Source organism: Takifugu rubripes, chromosome 7 (genome assembly GCF_901000725.2).
Source record: "Takifugu rubripes chromosome 7, fTakRub1.2, whole genome shotgun sequence".
NCBI classification, from domain to species: domain Eukaryota; kingdom Metazoa; phylum Chordata; class Actinopteri; order Tetraodontiformes; family Tetraodontidae; genus Takifugu; species Takifugu rubripes.
In genome coordinates this window covers 14826872-14839972 of record NC_042291.1, presented here as the reverse complement: position 1 = coordinate 14839972, position 13101 = coordinate 14826872, and the positions used below count along the sequence as shown (strand labels likewise).

Below are 13101 nucleotides of genomic sequence, written 5' to 3'. Positions count from 1 at the left end.
GGCGATTGGCTGTTTGTTACAATAGAAGCGCTTCTACCATTGGCTGGAACCTTCAACAGACAGTTGGACATTTTATTTATCTTAGCCAAAAAAAATTGTTTTAAAATTGTATTTTCTCTGGGAAATTGTTTATTAGTCGTTTGTCTAAAGACTGAGTTTTTGTTTTTTTACAATAATTCATTCTTAATTTTATTATTAATAATTTATTCCTTTCTCATAGCCCGAGCTTGGCGCACGGACTTCTGGGTAACGTAGTATTGTGCGTCTCTTGTACGCCCACCTCTTCTCGTTTACTGTATTAATTACGTGGGTTATTAAAGACACGGTGACATTCAAAGTGCACATTCTTTAGAATTTATTTCACCAAGGTACAAATTTCACATTAAGGCCAATCAGTGTGTGGAAGAGGCATCTTGATGTCGCAACAATAATTTAAACATGATGGCATAATAATAGTAAATAAGAATTAAAAATTGTATAAAAGTACAAAATGAAGGGAGACTAGCTCCTCTGCAGCATACAATAAATAGTTCCACCAAGTTACTTAAATAAATAGTAAATACTGTAACAATAAGAATAAGGAATAATATTAAGCAAAAATATTGTGATAAAATTGATAAAGTATTCTGCATTATATTGTAGAAAACAGCATAATACACATAACTGCATACAAAAATTTACATTCTTGTACATTTATGTACACCTGTACAGAACATAATGTCACAATACATAGTATTTTAATGCTTTGGGAATTTACCTAAACATAACAAAATTTTCTACCCCAGAGCAAGTTCAAAATCAGCCCTCTCACTCAGCCAAGAGGCTAATCCTAACAAGGTTGTGCAAAGTATCTAATCAGGTCCATCAGTGCTCAGTATCAGGGCACATTCATATGAGTTGACCACAACATCAAATATGCCTCGCCATGCAAAGCAGGAGAATCAGGCATTGAAAATAGTAACTCTGATTGTGGTGCAAAAAGAAAACTAAATCACCTCTCGTGGCGATTTTAGGTAAATCTGATTAAATTCATAAGTCATTTGATATGTTAAGAGTATTTACCATACATAGAGATAATGTTAACATCATGAAATCTATTTCTTTTAAAGGCACAATGAGTGACAGGTATGAGAAATTTTGGTTGACTGAAATGTGCGCTACATCTACTGGAAGAATCCTTCGCTAAAAAAAATTAATGGAAGTAAAGAAGATTAACGTAGTTTTAAAGGAAAGCTGTTTCCGGAGCTGCTATGGTATAAAAGTGCTGCTATGTTTTTCTTGAGGATTAATGAGACACACAAAAAAAGATTACAGGTGCATGGGCAAATAAATTCGTGTTAATACAGAAATAAAGATAAGAGTGACACATTAGAACGTCAAATAAATAACATTAAATAAATTACTAACAATAAATAAATAAATACATAAATAACATGGTCATGAACAAGGCCTATTGAGGAGAGTGTGGAACCTGTAGGTCAAATGGCAGTTTGCATAAAACTGGAATTTCGGCGTTGTTATGCATCCTGGTTGACTGGTGGAAAGACACACTGTTCAAGACATCAGTTGATATTTAAGATCTATTAAGGGATGATGGTGACTGCAGTCGCACACTGTGGTGGTCCTAATTCCCTTTTGGCAAGAGGTGGAACTCCACATATGCGTGTCGCTTTCTCTTCAGTGTCTGACTGCGCAGCCGAGCAGCAGAAAAATGATGCTTGGATTATCATTGCACCGCGGCATTGACCTTGGGCTTGAGGCTGAGAAAGGCTCTGTACGCCCAGTCACAGAAGAGCTTGAAGTGTTGAAGGAGCTCATGGCTGGACTGCAGGACGTCGAACTGATAAGGGAGGTGTGGTGGCAGGGAGGGGGTCGCCGGAGTCAACCGTGGTGCTTCAACTCTCAACATCTGTAGGGGTTGAGGCAGGCAAACATATCAGCTGTTTTCTTACGACTGCAGTGGATGAAAATAAAACTCTGAAAGCAGCTGAGAGCTCTTTACCTGACAGTGCAGTAGGGTGATGAGAGATTTCATTTCCTTGATCATCTCCACCAGTTTGGGCAACGCGGGGTGGTGGTGCTTCTTGGAAACCCTGTTCAGCCACTCAAAGTGGTGCTCATACAGCTTCAGGTCAGCATGCAGCTGGGAGAGAGTGGGCTTCAGCTGGAAGGAAGACAGAAACAGAGGATTAGCATGGTCACATGTTAAGAAAGTGTCCCACCTCTGTGGATCACACATTTGGTTACATTATCAGAGCATTACCTCAAGATTATTGAGACTATGGGCCGACCGATTGCTCATTTCTGGCAGAGATGTGAACCTGTGGGGCTCCACATCTGAGTCAAAGGAGTGCTCCCTCTGAAAGAGAAATGGAGATACACAGAAGAAACTTAGTAATTTTGCTTTTACTCATATTTTACGCATCCCAGCTAGTTATGTCAACACGAGGAAAGTCTTAGTCCAGAATCACGGATGGATAACGGGTTTCTGTACTTAGAAACAGTAGCACTAAGGCGAGTGCGGTCGATTGGGTCAGTGTGAGTTCACCAACATTCAGCCACCCCAAAATGTCAACAATCCGAGTAAACGACCAAAAGCCACAGGATGTTTTCTACAGGGAGCGACGATAACGACATATGCAGTGACTAAGAAAGCTCCAAGTGGGACAGGCAACAGTAGGATGAAGGGAAACTCCAGGGTCACCGCTATAAAAAGATATGGAATGACGCAGTGCTACCGGTAGGTTGTAAACGGTGCCTACCTGCACCGCTCATAGTGGCCACTAGAGGGAGTAAACAACCTGACTGCAGGTTAATGACGCTCTACCTTATAACAGCATTAGCTGAGGAGAAGAGGTGCACAGCACACTAAAAAAATCGGAATAAAGGTGGATGTGCGTCATCTCCCACCAGGGGAACATAACAACAATTAGGATAATGACTGCTGAGAAATATTTGCGTAAACAGGTAGTGAGTGGATCTACCTAATATTTCCTTAACATGTTTTGCACCAGTTTCTCCACTGTTCTGTTTGCCTCTAGTTGTTTGTGTTGACGTTGGTGCTGATGAGTGTGCCACAATGCCTCGCATGTCTCTGCATCCGCCTTTCACAACAGCTCACCAATGTTTTGTCTCTTTAGCATTTGCCCCCTTCCATCCCCTGCTTCCCTTCTCCTCTCTCTCTTTCCCCTCTTTCATCTTCCTCACTGTGTTTCGTACCAGGTGCGCACACACACACTCACACACACACACACACACACACACACACCCACACACACCCACACACACACACACACACACACACACACACACACACACCCCAGTGGCTTGTCATCTATTTGGCGCTGTGATCTCTTCATCTCTTGTGGTTTCCACTCCATCTTTCTCAGCCTTTAATTCTCTCTTTTATCCTCCTCTTCTTGTTCTCTCTCTCTCGTGGATCATGACCTCACCTGACAGAACTTAACATCCAGCTTTTGTCTTCCTGAATGCAAATGTTGGAATGTGATAAAAACTTTTTTTTTTTTTGGATTTTTATCAGGTCACTTTGCTGTGGCGACCGAAAGCAAAACACTAACACCACACTTACACAAGCATGACTATTTACAGAATCCTCAATGCAGACACAACCACAAAAATGCCTACACACAAACGCATGCACACACGCTGCATGGATGCAGGCACGCTCGCTCAGACACACATATACACAGTTGCACTGGAAAATCTAAATAGACCTATTTTTATTTCTCTCTTTAAAGCATCAGTTTGATTGCTTTTTTGCAGGGACTTTCCGCGCATCGTGTTTATCTTCGGCAACATTCTCTGTTACTTAGTGACACTGGGCTCTGTAAAAATAAATAAATTGCAAATATCCATTGTAAATAGTCTTTTTGAACACTGGCCTCGGCAAGACTAGAGAGAGTATGTGTCTATTTTTAATACCACCCTCTGAACAAAAGAGTCCAAAGTTTTGCATAATGCAAAAACGGAATCTTGATCAGACGCGTTTCGCCAGAACTGCAGATACGATCCTGCTTTCTTTTCACCTGTTGAAACGCATCGTTGATGCGAGATTTCAGCACTTTGCAAATGTTCTCTTTGCTTCTGCAGTATAGTGCAGACTCCCCACTCCCTCCGCGACCACATTACAGCTTCTGTTTCTATGTAAACCATGGCGTATTATCATTTGTGGTCATTTCACAGATGTTTTGAAAGTAGCTTCTTATTTTTACTGCGCTGTTTGATCTGTGAGTTTACCCCCTTTAGAGTCCATGTCACCAACATTTGTGGTTAATTTCAACGCACATTTGCTAGACTGGAGTCCAGTCACCAGTCTGGCCACTGGCCTCCCAGCACCCGCCACCAGTCAGGTGACCAGGTGACTGACCAGGAGGTTGCTGAGTCAGATATCCCTTCCGTGCCCAGTCGAGAGTAGATTAAAAGTGAGATCACTCAGTCAAATCTCCCCTGGGACTTTTGCTGCCCTGATGTAATCACGTAGATGGGCTCCTGCCAGTCAATAATCAATTAAAGCAGTTTACGGGAACTAAATCCTAAGAAAACCCAGCAGAAGTGCACGACCTTTCCGCGCAAAGACAACCAGGATCAAGGAGGAGAGACTCATTAATTGTCCACCAACGCATCAACCGACACCTTTTTTGCCTCCAAAAATCAATATCCTGGCACTCACCAGCAGTTCCTGGGTGAGTTTCATCAGGTGCTTGGTCTGATTGGACAGACGGTCCATGTCACTGGGCCTCCGGTGCGGTACTGGGGAGGCAGACACGAACACGGGCAGCTGGGCCAATAGCAGCGAGAAGAGGAGCGACGAGGAGGAGTCGAGGAGCACTGCGGGAGGAGAAAACGGAAGCAATTAGTGGAGAGAGGCGCTGTCATCTTGCCACGATGATAATGACCTCAGACCCCGGCTGTCAGCTCCGGGGGAAGATATTGCACCATAATATAAACAATAGATTCAGACTTGGCAGCGAGATCCTGGAGAGCTTCAGTGACATGTCATGAGAGTCATGTTTTCACAGACTGGATGCAAATCATTACACGAAATCGAGTTCTGACACCGACCACCTTCACTAGCGTCACACCTGTACATCTTTACCTGACATTGAGCCGCCAAGTCAGCAGAAATCGAATTCAGTATTTTCCTTTCAAGTTTAAATACAAATAGGCGAAGTATTAAAAGAGAGCCAGGGTGCTGTTGACGCGCCGAATGCCCGGTGATTACAGGTGAACCACAGGAATCGCAGCTAGAATAACACCGCTGGAGCATCTGGGTCCCCTGTTCAAGTTCAGGGACCACCGGAGGATACAGCGGTGCCCAGCCGCTGTCAGACCATCACAGCTCGATCCATTTCACCCGCAAGTGGAGCATGAAACAGCCGTTTACAGTCATATAAACCCGCACCGGGTAGTTTTAAACCTAAAAAAAACTAAATGTGTAAGAAACAATGAATGACACTTGAGCAAACACTTACATTTCATATTGATTCGGATCCAATGAACCAGCAAAGAAACGCAGATAAATGGGAGGACAAGTAGGAGGAAAAAAAAAAACCTATGAAATATGTGGAACTCCGGAAACTGTCATGTGCTTCGGCTGCTGGTCTTCGCTGCCGCGGAGAGGAAAGTTGTCAGGACGCGAGAGAATGAATGAGCGCGCGGCAGGAGTGATGGCTGAGGCGCACGGCCAGCAAACAACCCCCCCCAAAAAAAGAGTTGGGAAGAGGCAGGCAAAAGTCAGATGGCTTCACAACTTTCTGCCTTTGCTAAAGTTTAAGATGAGCCCTTGTAGAATTTATGGAGTGCTGGAGACACTTAGACAGTTTGGAGAGAGAGCGAGAGACACACACACTCACACACACACAGCGAGAGAGAGAGCGAGCGAGAGAGAGGGAGGGAGGCAACAGAAATGCTGAGAGAGAGATGCGAGTGTGGTAAGTCCAATTTTTGCGCGCAGTGAAGTGTTTAGGCTTGTTTAAAACTTCCTTTATAAAGACCTCGGGCCTATGACACATCGGCAGTGACTCACTTCATTCATAAAAACACATACACAGGCGCTCTCTCTCTCTCTCTCTCTCTCTCTCTCTCTCCTCTTCCTCCCTCTTTCCTCCTCCCCTCTCCGCTGCTTTTGCGAAACTTTAAAAAAATGTTCCGTTGTTTGTTTTTTTTTGTTTTTTTTTTTTAACTTTCCTCTAATCACTTTCTCCCGTCCCGCCTGTCGCTATCTCCGGCGCTTCCTCCGTCGCATCTCGTTCTACCTGCGCCGATCTGCCTCTCTGCTTCTTTTTTTTTATGATTATTATCTGCCCATCTGCTCATCTCTTCCCTCTCGCTGCTCTCTATCACTGCAGACGTTTAAAAAGCCCATTGTTTTCACGCCTATCAGCGCATCTCGTGTAACCAGGCTGCTTTTGGAGCCTTTACCTGCTCTTTCTTCTTCTCCTGCCGGCTGGTGTCATGTTCTCCATTCAGTGCAGGGAAAAAACTCCAAATCACTCGGATTGTCTCTGTTATTGCGCTTGTTTATTTTATTTTTTGTTGCCCTTATGGACAACGTATGTCACAATCCCTGTATTCTATATAAGATGCACAGCAAACACTTTTTCTCCCCCCCCCCCCCATAATTCTCTCCCTCCTTTTCTCACCCCTTGCTCCCTCCCTCCCTCTCTCTCTCTCCCGGAGCCCCTCCTGACAGCAGTCTGTTATTTCCACTGCCCCCCCACCCACTTCTTCTCTTTTTTTTCACTCCCTCTCTCCAGGGTGAAGGAAAGAGTGAGGAGTGAGAGACGGATAGGAGCAGGGGAGAGGTGTTGTCCAGACCAGAAGGGGCCTCTGAAAGTGTTGCATAGAAACTGTGAGCACACACACACACACACACACACATACACATACACCTTACGCAGCCACACACCAATCACGAGAGTTGCACACACATATAAAAACACACAACACACAAACGAACACTGGCTTAACAGACCAAAAACACAGCCGGCTCCATGCACCAGCACTCAGAATTGGGACATAAGTGTATCATTTGGCCCCTCTGGCTCCCTGTTACACACACACACACACACACACACACACACACGCTTGTAGAGCTGGGCAGTCTTGGAAATACTCTGTCAGGTGCAGCAAAGCGTGGCCTTCAGTTGCAAAGGGCAAAAAATTAGTTTCCAGTCACGGAGGGAGGGAGAGTTGATGCATCAGGCTGGTATACATGCGGGTATATTTAATATCATCGGGGAGGGTCAGAAGGTGCAGAAACACCAGGCCCGCGTGGGGCAACACAGCGGGATGTAGCGCTCTCCACATCCACAGGTCACGGAGAGAAACTCTCGCAGGGTCCCTCACACTCTGGCCCCCCCGACCCGCAATGTTCATACAGCCATATGTGTGAATTCATCGTTCGGTTTGGTTCAAATTTGGTGAAATAACATTTTGCTGTGTGCGGGTGGAAAACTGGCTACAAACAAATAAACAAAGGCAGAACAGGCGGAGCGAGTAAAGGAACAAAGTGCTCGTGAGTCTGGTTGTGAGATTAGGAGAGACCCTCATTCACAGACGCACACTCATGGTGTGGTCACAATAATTAGTGGCAGGTCCCGTGTGGCACAATGATGCACGTCGCCTGCACACGCACAGTTGCCAGTCCAGCGGTGGAGCGCAGACAAACAAACACCCTCCAAACTACTGAGCTCCCGGTGGCAGCGAGTGGGTGGCGGAGTTGTTGTGGTGGAGGAAAAAAGGTCAAACGCTCTTTTCTCGGGTCAACAGTGGAGAAGAAAAGCAGGCGAAGGAGGGGGAGACGAGGGGAGGAAATAGATGAGTGCGGTGGGACGCGGGGAGATATTGACACACTTGCTCTTTTTTAATTTCCCACATCAAAGGAGCGTTTGAAGGCACAGCTGGGGAAAGAAGAAAAGAAAAAGTGAAGTTAGTCACTCTCCCTCATCCCCTCACGTAGCCGCCTCTCCCGATGGGGGTCTCCTGGGTGGTTCTGAGGTGCACGCTCTTCCGGGCCTGAGACACCAGCGCTGTCGCTCGCTCCATGACGAACGCACGGTGCCAAGCTGACTGACATGTTTAGACTGTGTGTGTGTGTGTGTGTGTGTGTGTGAGAGAGAGAGCGAGCACACACTGGCATATGCCTGTTAGCGAAAGGGGGAATCCAGAGTTTGTGTAAATGGGTGTGCGTACAGTATATGAGTGTAATTATGGGTATGTGGCAGCGTGAGTGCGGTGTCTGTATATCGTGCATGTGCATCAGTGTTTGTGCATGTGGCCCCGCGCACGTGTGTGTGTTTGTGTGTGGCCTTCATATGCTACCCATTACATCACCAATCTGTGTAAACCACCATAAGAGGAGAAACAGAGTGAGACACTCAGACTACGACCTCAAAGACATGAGAGAGGAAGGGGAACCTGTGACAGGGCCCGCCAGGCATCGCCGCCAGACGAGCTTTACTCACACAGGCTTCGGTCCATTTTGTCATGCCCTACACTGGCTTTCCTCTGCACGCAGCCTTCAAATCATCCAAGCGCTTTACACTCGCTGCTCGCTGTTTGCCAGGTTGTTAATTCACACAGATGGTGATTCATTCGCCGTTTGCCCGACGTTGAGAAAAAACTCTGAAAGGAAGTTCGGAAGAAGTATTGGTTGTATATGTTTCGTGGGATATTTATCTAAGACGGAAGACCTTGTGCAAGACAAGAGTTTTTATGCCGGGGATTTTTTCCCCCCCAGTGTTTGCTTTAGAGCCATTATGGATGTAGTCTGATTATGAGACCAAATACCAAATCGGTATCTTCTGTTCTTCTGTCAATGCGGGGTTTCCCATAAATGTTTGCTGTCAGAGCTTCATTTCCACATCCAGGTGGATTATAAAGCAATATTGTAAGTTTTAGCGTTGAGCCGCATGTCGCAGCACCGAGTGTCGTAGCAACACCGCAAATGTCAGCCGTGACGCATCTATAATTGTTTTGGGTTTTTTTCTAAAGAAAGAAGCAGATTATGGCAGAAGGAGCATTAATAAAATCATCATTTTTATGTCGCTCCCTCATTTCCTCCAGGGAATTCTAGCAGGGCCTGAGCAAACACACGCGACGATTTGGTTCAAAGCGAAAACACCAAAGGTCCGACCTATTACTGTTAATATTTACACTTCTATAACAGAACACTTTCAAGTTTCCCCGTGACCTCCTCCACCTCCTTTCCTCTTCCTCTCTACTCCGTCATTCTGTCCCTCATTCATTTTCTCCAGCTCCCTGCCAACGGTGCGATTCTGGCTGTGTATCCTGTATACGAGCTGGCACTAGTGGAATGTAACTAAGTACATCTCCTCAAGTACCGGTACACAATGAGGGTCCTTGTTCGGAACCAAAGGTGGCTTTTTTTCTCCTGCCACTTTTTACTTCCTCTGCTGTATTTTCAGGGGGAGAAATATGTGTTTGTTTACTCCCACGACTACTGTGTGAAAGCTTAACAGACATTTTTTTTGCATCAGAGTTTTGATTTTTTTTGTGTGTACAATTTGCACGCCGTTGCCATGCAACCCTCATGGTACAATGCTGCTCTTATATCAATTATTCTCTTGGTCAACCATAGATATGGCTGTAAAAACAAAGTGGCAGTTTAATGTACCATTATCAATAACTACGTTACTCTTATATAGGGTCTTATAATGTCATGGCAACCCCCCTACCCGCCACCACCATCCTAACCTGGCATGGCCACCATCTCCCCCTCCCTCCGCCACATCCCTTCCTTATTTCAACTTACGTCAAGAGACCAAGCGAGTGTGTTAATGGGTCAGGGGGCACTGGAGAGAGAAACAGACACACAGGAGGGGACGGCAGTCATTGGGTCATAAAGTGACGTCTCAGCCTGTCCTGGTCTCCATGCCGCTGTCTTCTTTCAAGCGGGTACATGACAGGGACCCTCTCCTCAAGCCCTCGTCCATCCCTGCTCCACTGCCGAGCCGTGGATTCAAGTTACCAATTATGCGCGTCAATTGCTCCCTTCCTTCTTCATGTGATCTGCCCACTCGAGGCCGTTATGGCTGTTGCGCATCTGTTGCTTTAACTTTTTTTATTAGACCATTAATGGTGCGCATTAAAGGGCATCATTTTTGCAGGTTTCCTCCTCTGGCTCGGCTCTCGGAGCGGTGCAGAGAGCAGGCAGCGGGGATGAAAGGGAGACGTCTCTCTGGCAGGAGCGAGAGGTTTGAATCAACTCTCCATTAAACACCATTTTATGAGGCGTATTTTGTTTGGAGGCCAAACTCTATGGTATGTGACAAAACACAGTGCATGTGTGTGAGTGCATGCGTGCGAGGGCGCACGCGTATTTGACCCCGGCCCTCCCTCGACTCCGCGTCACTCACCTGCTCACGTTCCCCCGCCGGCAGCGTCCAAAGAGTTTTGTGTCTGCCAGTCGAGGAAATCTCTGAATGAACTAGTTGAAGTAATAGTTCGGAGGCAGCGGTGTGTGTGTGTGTGTGTGTGTGTTGGGGGGGGGGGGGGGGGGGCAGCGGGAAGGGAAGCGAGCAGCCCACGCAAAAGGAACTTTTTACTGTGCAAACACACTTTCCATCTCTGCTGCATGCTTCCTCGATCTCAGACTGGTGTTAATACACTGGAGCGTCCAGACCTGTCTCAGAGCTCCTGCTCTCTCCTCTGGTTCTCCCTCCTGCTCCTCTCACTGCTATTCTCAGTCCCTCTAAACATTCTTTCCTCCTTTGTCACTGCATGTCCTGTCTGCATCCCTCTCTCCCCATCTCCTGCCCGCTTTTCGGAGCACGTTCCCTCTACTTGCTCGTCCGCAGACGTGCATGCATTCGCTTCTACGTCCTCTCCTATGTCACATGTCCTGTCCACGTCTGCCCTTTTCCACCTTTGTGGTTGGCCTCCACGCGGGTGCCAATGCACACCTGTAATCGGTCCTGGGATATTATTGATTTACGACCTTTTCCTCTCAGTGAAAGATGAGAAGAATGAAGCTGAAGGCGCATTGTTGGTGCATTCTTCAACATGCGGAAAAGCTTTGGAACTCGTTCTTCGTCTCTATGCCCCCCCCCCCCCCCACACACACACACACACCGCCCGTGTCACCGTTTCTGTGACCAGCCCCTACTTTTCTGCGTGCGTGTCAGCGACTGATGTACGCTGTATCAGAGCTGACCACTACTTGCCGTCGCGCCGCGTGTCTGCGTCAGCCACACACTGAGTCTGTTGTCATGTTATTCTACGGAAGCTGAGAGCTGCTGACAAACTCTGGGGGCGAGGGGGGGCTGCGTGTGTGTGCGTGCGTGTCAAGGATGGGGGGGCTGCCCCTTGAGAGACGTGGAGGAAAGAGTGAGGGGAGTGGGAAGACAAAAGGAAGAGGGCTCGTTTGACGTCGCTCTTGGCCCCACTTGGAGATTTTGTCAACGTGACGCGACCTCAGTCACATGGAGGGTTGGGAGGCTGCCCTTTTTACAGACGGATGGACACACACGCACATCGGCGCACGGACCATTTCAAGGAAAACACACATATGCTTACGTCTGCTGAGCAGTTCTCTCCATTATTTAAAACAATTTATAACCCACTACCCTCTTGAACCTCAGATGGCCCGTCTGCTTCTGTGAATGCTGACGCACTTCGGACCCCTCCTATCGCTGGACGCTCATTAAACCCGCTCCATAAATCAACGCACCACTACAATAATTGCAGATAACGCAAGTTGGGGGCCAGCTGTATTGATCCTGCCATCGCCGCGCCGGCCGCTTCCTGTGCGTCAGTAACGCGCGGTGTGTAAATTTCATCATAACCGAGAGCAAACAGAGGGAAGGAAAATTCATATCCGCGTGTTGTCACTGTTTATGTTTTGAAGTAATGTACGTGCGCGGGTCTCTGTTTGTTGAACACAACAGTTCGGAGAGAGCGCGCACTTGAGCGTGTTTGTAAATCCAAAAAGTCTTCTCTTCCACACACACGCACACACACACGCACACACACACACGCACGCACGCAGCCGGCTGTGCTCAGACCGCACAGGGGTGGAGGCAGAGGGGGCCGTGGGGGGGTTGCAGACCTCAAGTTCACTGAAATGTCAGGTTTGGGTTTGAAGTGAATTTAGCTTTTATTTATCCGCCGTCGCCACGGTCGCACAGGTTAGTTTGCGTTATCTTCTCTTCTGGCAAAGTGAAACTATTTGGGTTTATACAAGCTGCAAACTATTACTCCCTCATTCTTCCTGGCTGTATTTCTGGTAACTGATAGGAACACGAGCGGTAGGAGGCGAACAGGCTTCTCATCAGCGCCATTATCACCGAGCTGTGCGACCGGTCTCGGCCGCTGCGTCTCTCCGGTCTGCTTCTCTTGGACGTCTTCACTGTGGGAAGTTTTCTTTTGTGGGCATTTATTGAGCCACCTCTGTCCTTGAGGGTTGTGACTAAGAGGAATGAAATGAACACTATTCTAATCCCTCCATTCTGGTCCCTGGTGTTTGAGTGAACTTTGACCCCCAACCCCACCCCCACCCCCGCTGTTCCCAATTAGCCAGGATTTATTTCAATAAATGTTCAACAGATTTTGAGTCAAGAAAGTAATTTGGAATGTTCTATTTTGGGAGTTTGCACCCCCCTCCCCGGTCTTTTTATGTCTCCCTGGCTTTCTGCTCATCAATCACTCGGGCCATTCTCATCAGAAGGTCACTGCCGAATGCATGAATGGTGTCAGTCGGCCTCAGCGTCTGCCTTGTATTACAAACGCCTTCGCATCTGGCTGGACCACTGGTAGTCCTGGGAAGCGGGCCAGGAATGCAGGGAATGGTCCAGTGGACGATAAGAAGGAAATTTCCCGCAGCACAGCGTAAGCTCAGAAACAACAGTGTAATGGGCAATAACTGGAAAAAAAATGAAAGGGATGACGACAAAGAGTGGGATGGAACAGGATGCCTGGACAGACAGAGGTCTAGGTTGACACAAAGACAATAAACAGTGTGACAGCGGCTCTCCTTGGATGACTGATGACGAAGATGGGGTGGTGACGCGTGATGAGAAACGAGCGGGATGGGTTGGGCCGATTGGTGAAGGATTGGCG

General features: G+C 47.1%; 1 protein-coding gene across 1 annotated transcript; it reads right to left on the bottom strand.

Moving 5' to 3' along the window:
• Window positions 1-338: 338 nt before the first annotated feature.
• Window positions 339-5976, bottom strand: il11a (interleukin 11a). The gene is made up of 5 exons (XM_003966248.3): window positions 5493-5976; window positions 4691-4848; window positions 2264-2359; window positions 2003-2164; window positions 339-1909 (listed from the first exon to the last, which is right to left on the bottom strand). Exons 1-5 carry the CDS (start codon window positions 5497-5499, stop codon window positions 1727-1729), a joined length of 606 nt encoding a protein of 201 aa, XP_003966297.1. The 5' UTR covers window positions 5500-5976; the 3' UTR covers window positions 339-1726.
• Between the last annotated feature and the right edge of the window lie 7125 nt (window positions 5977-13101).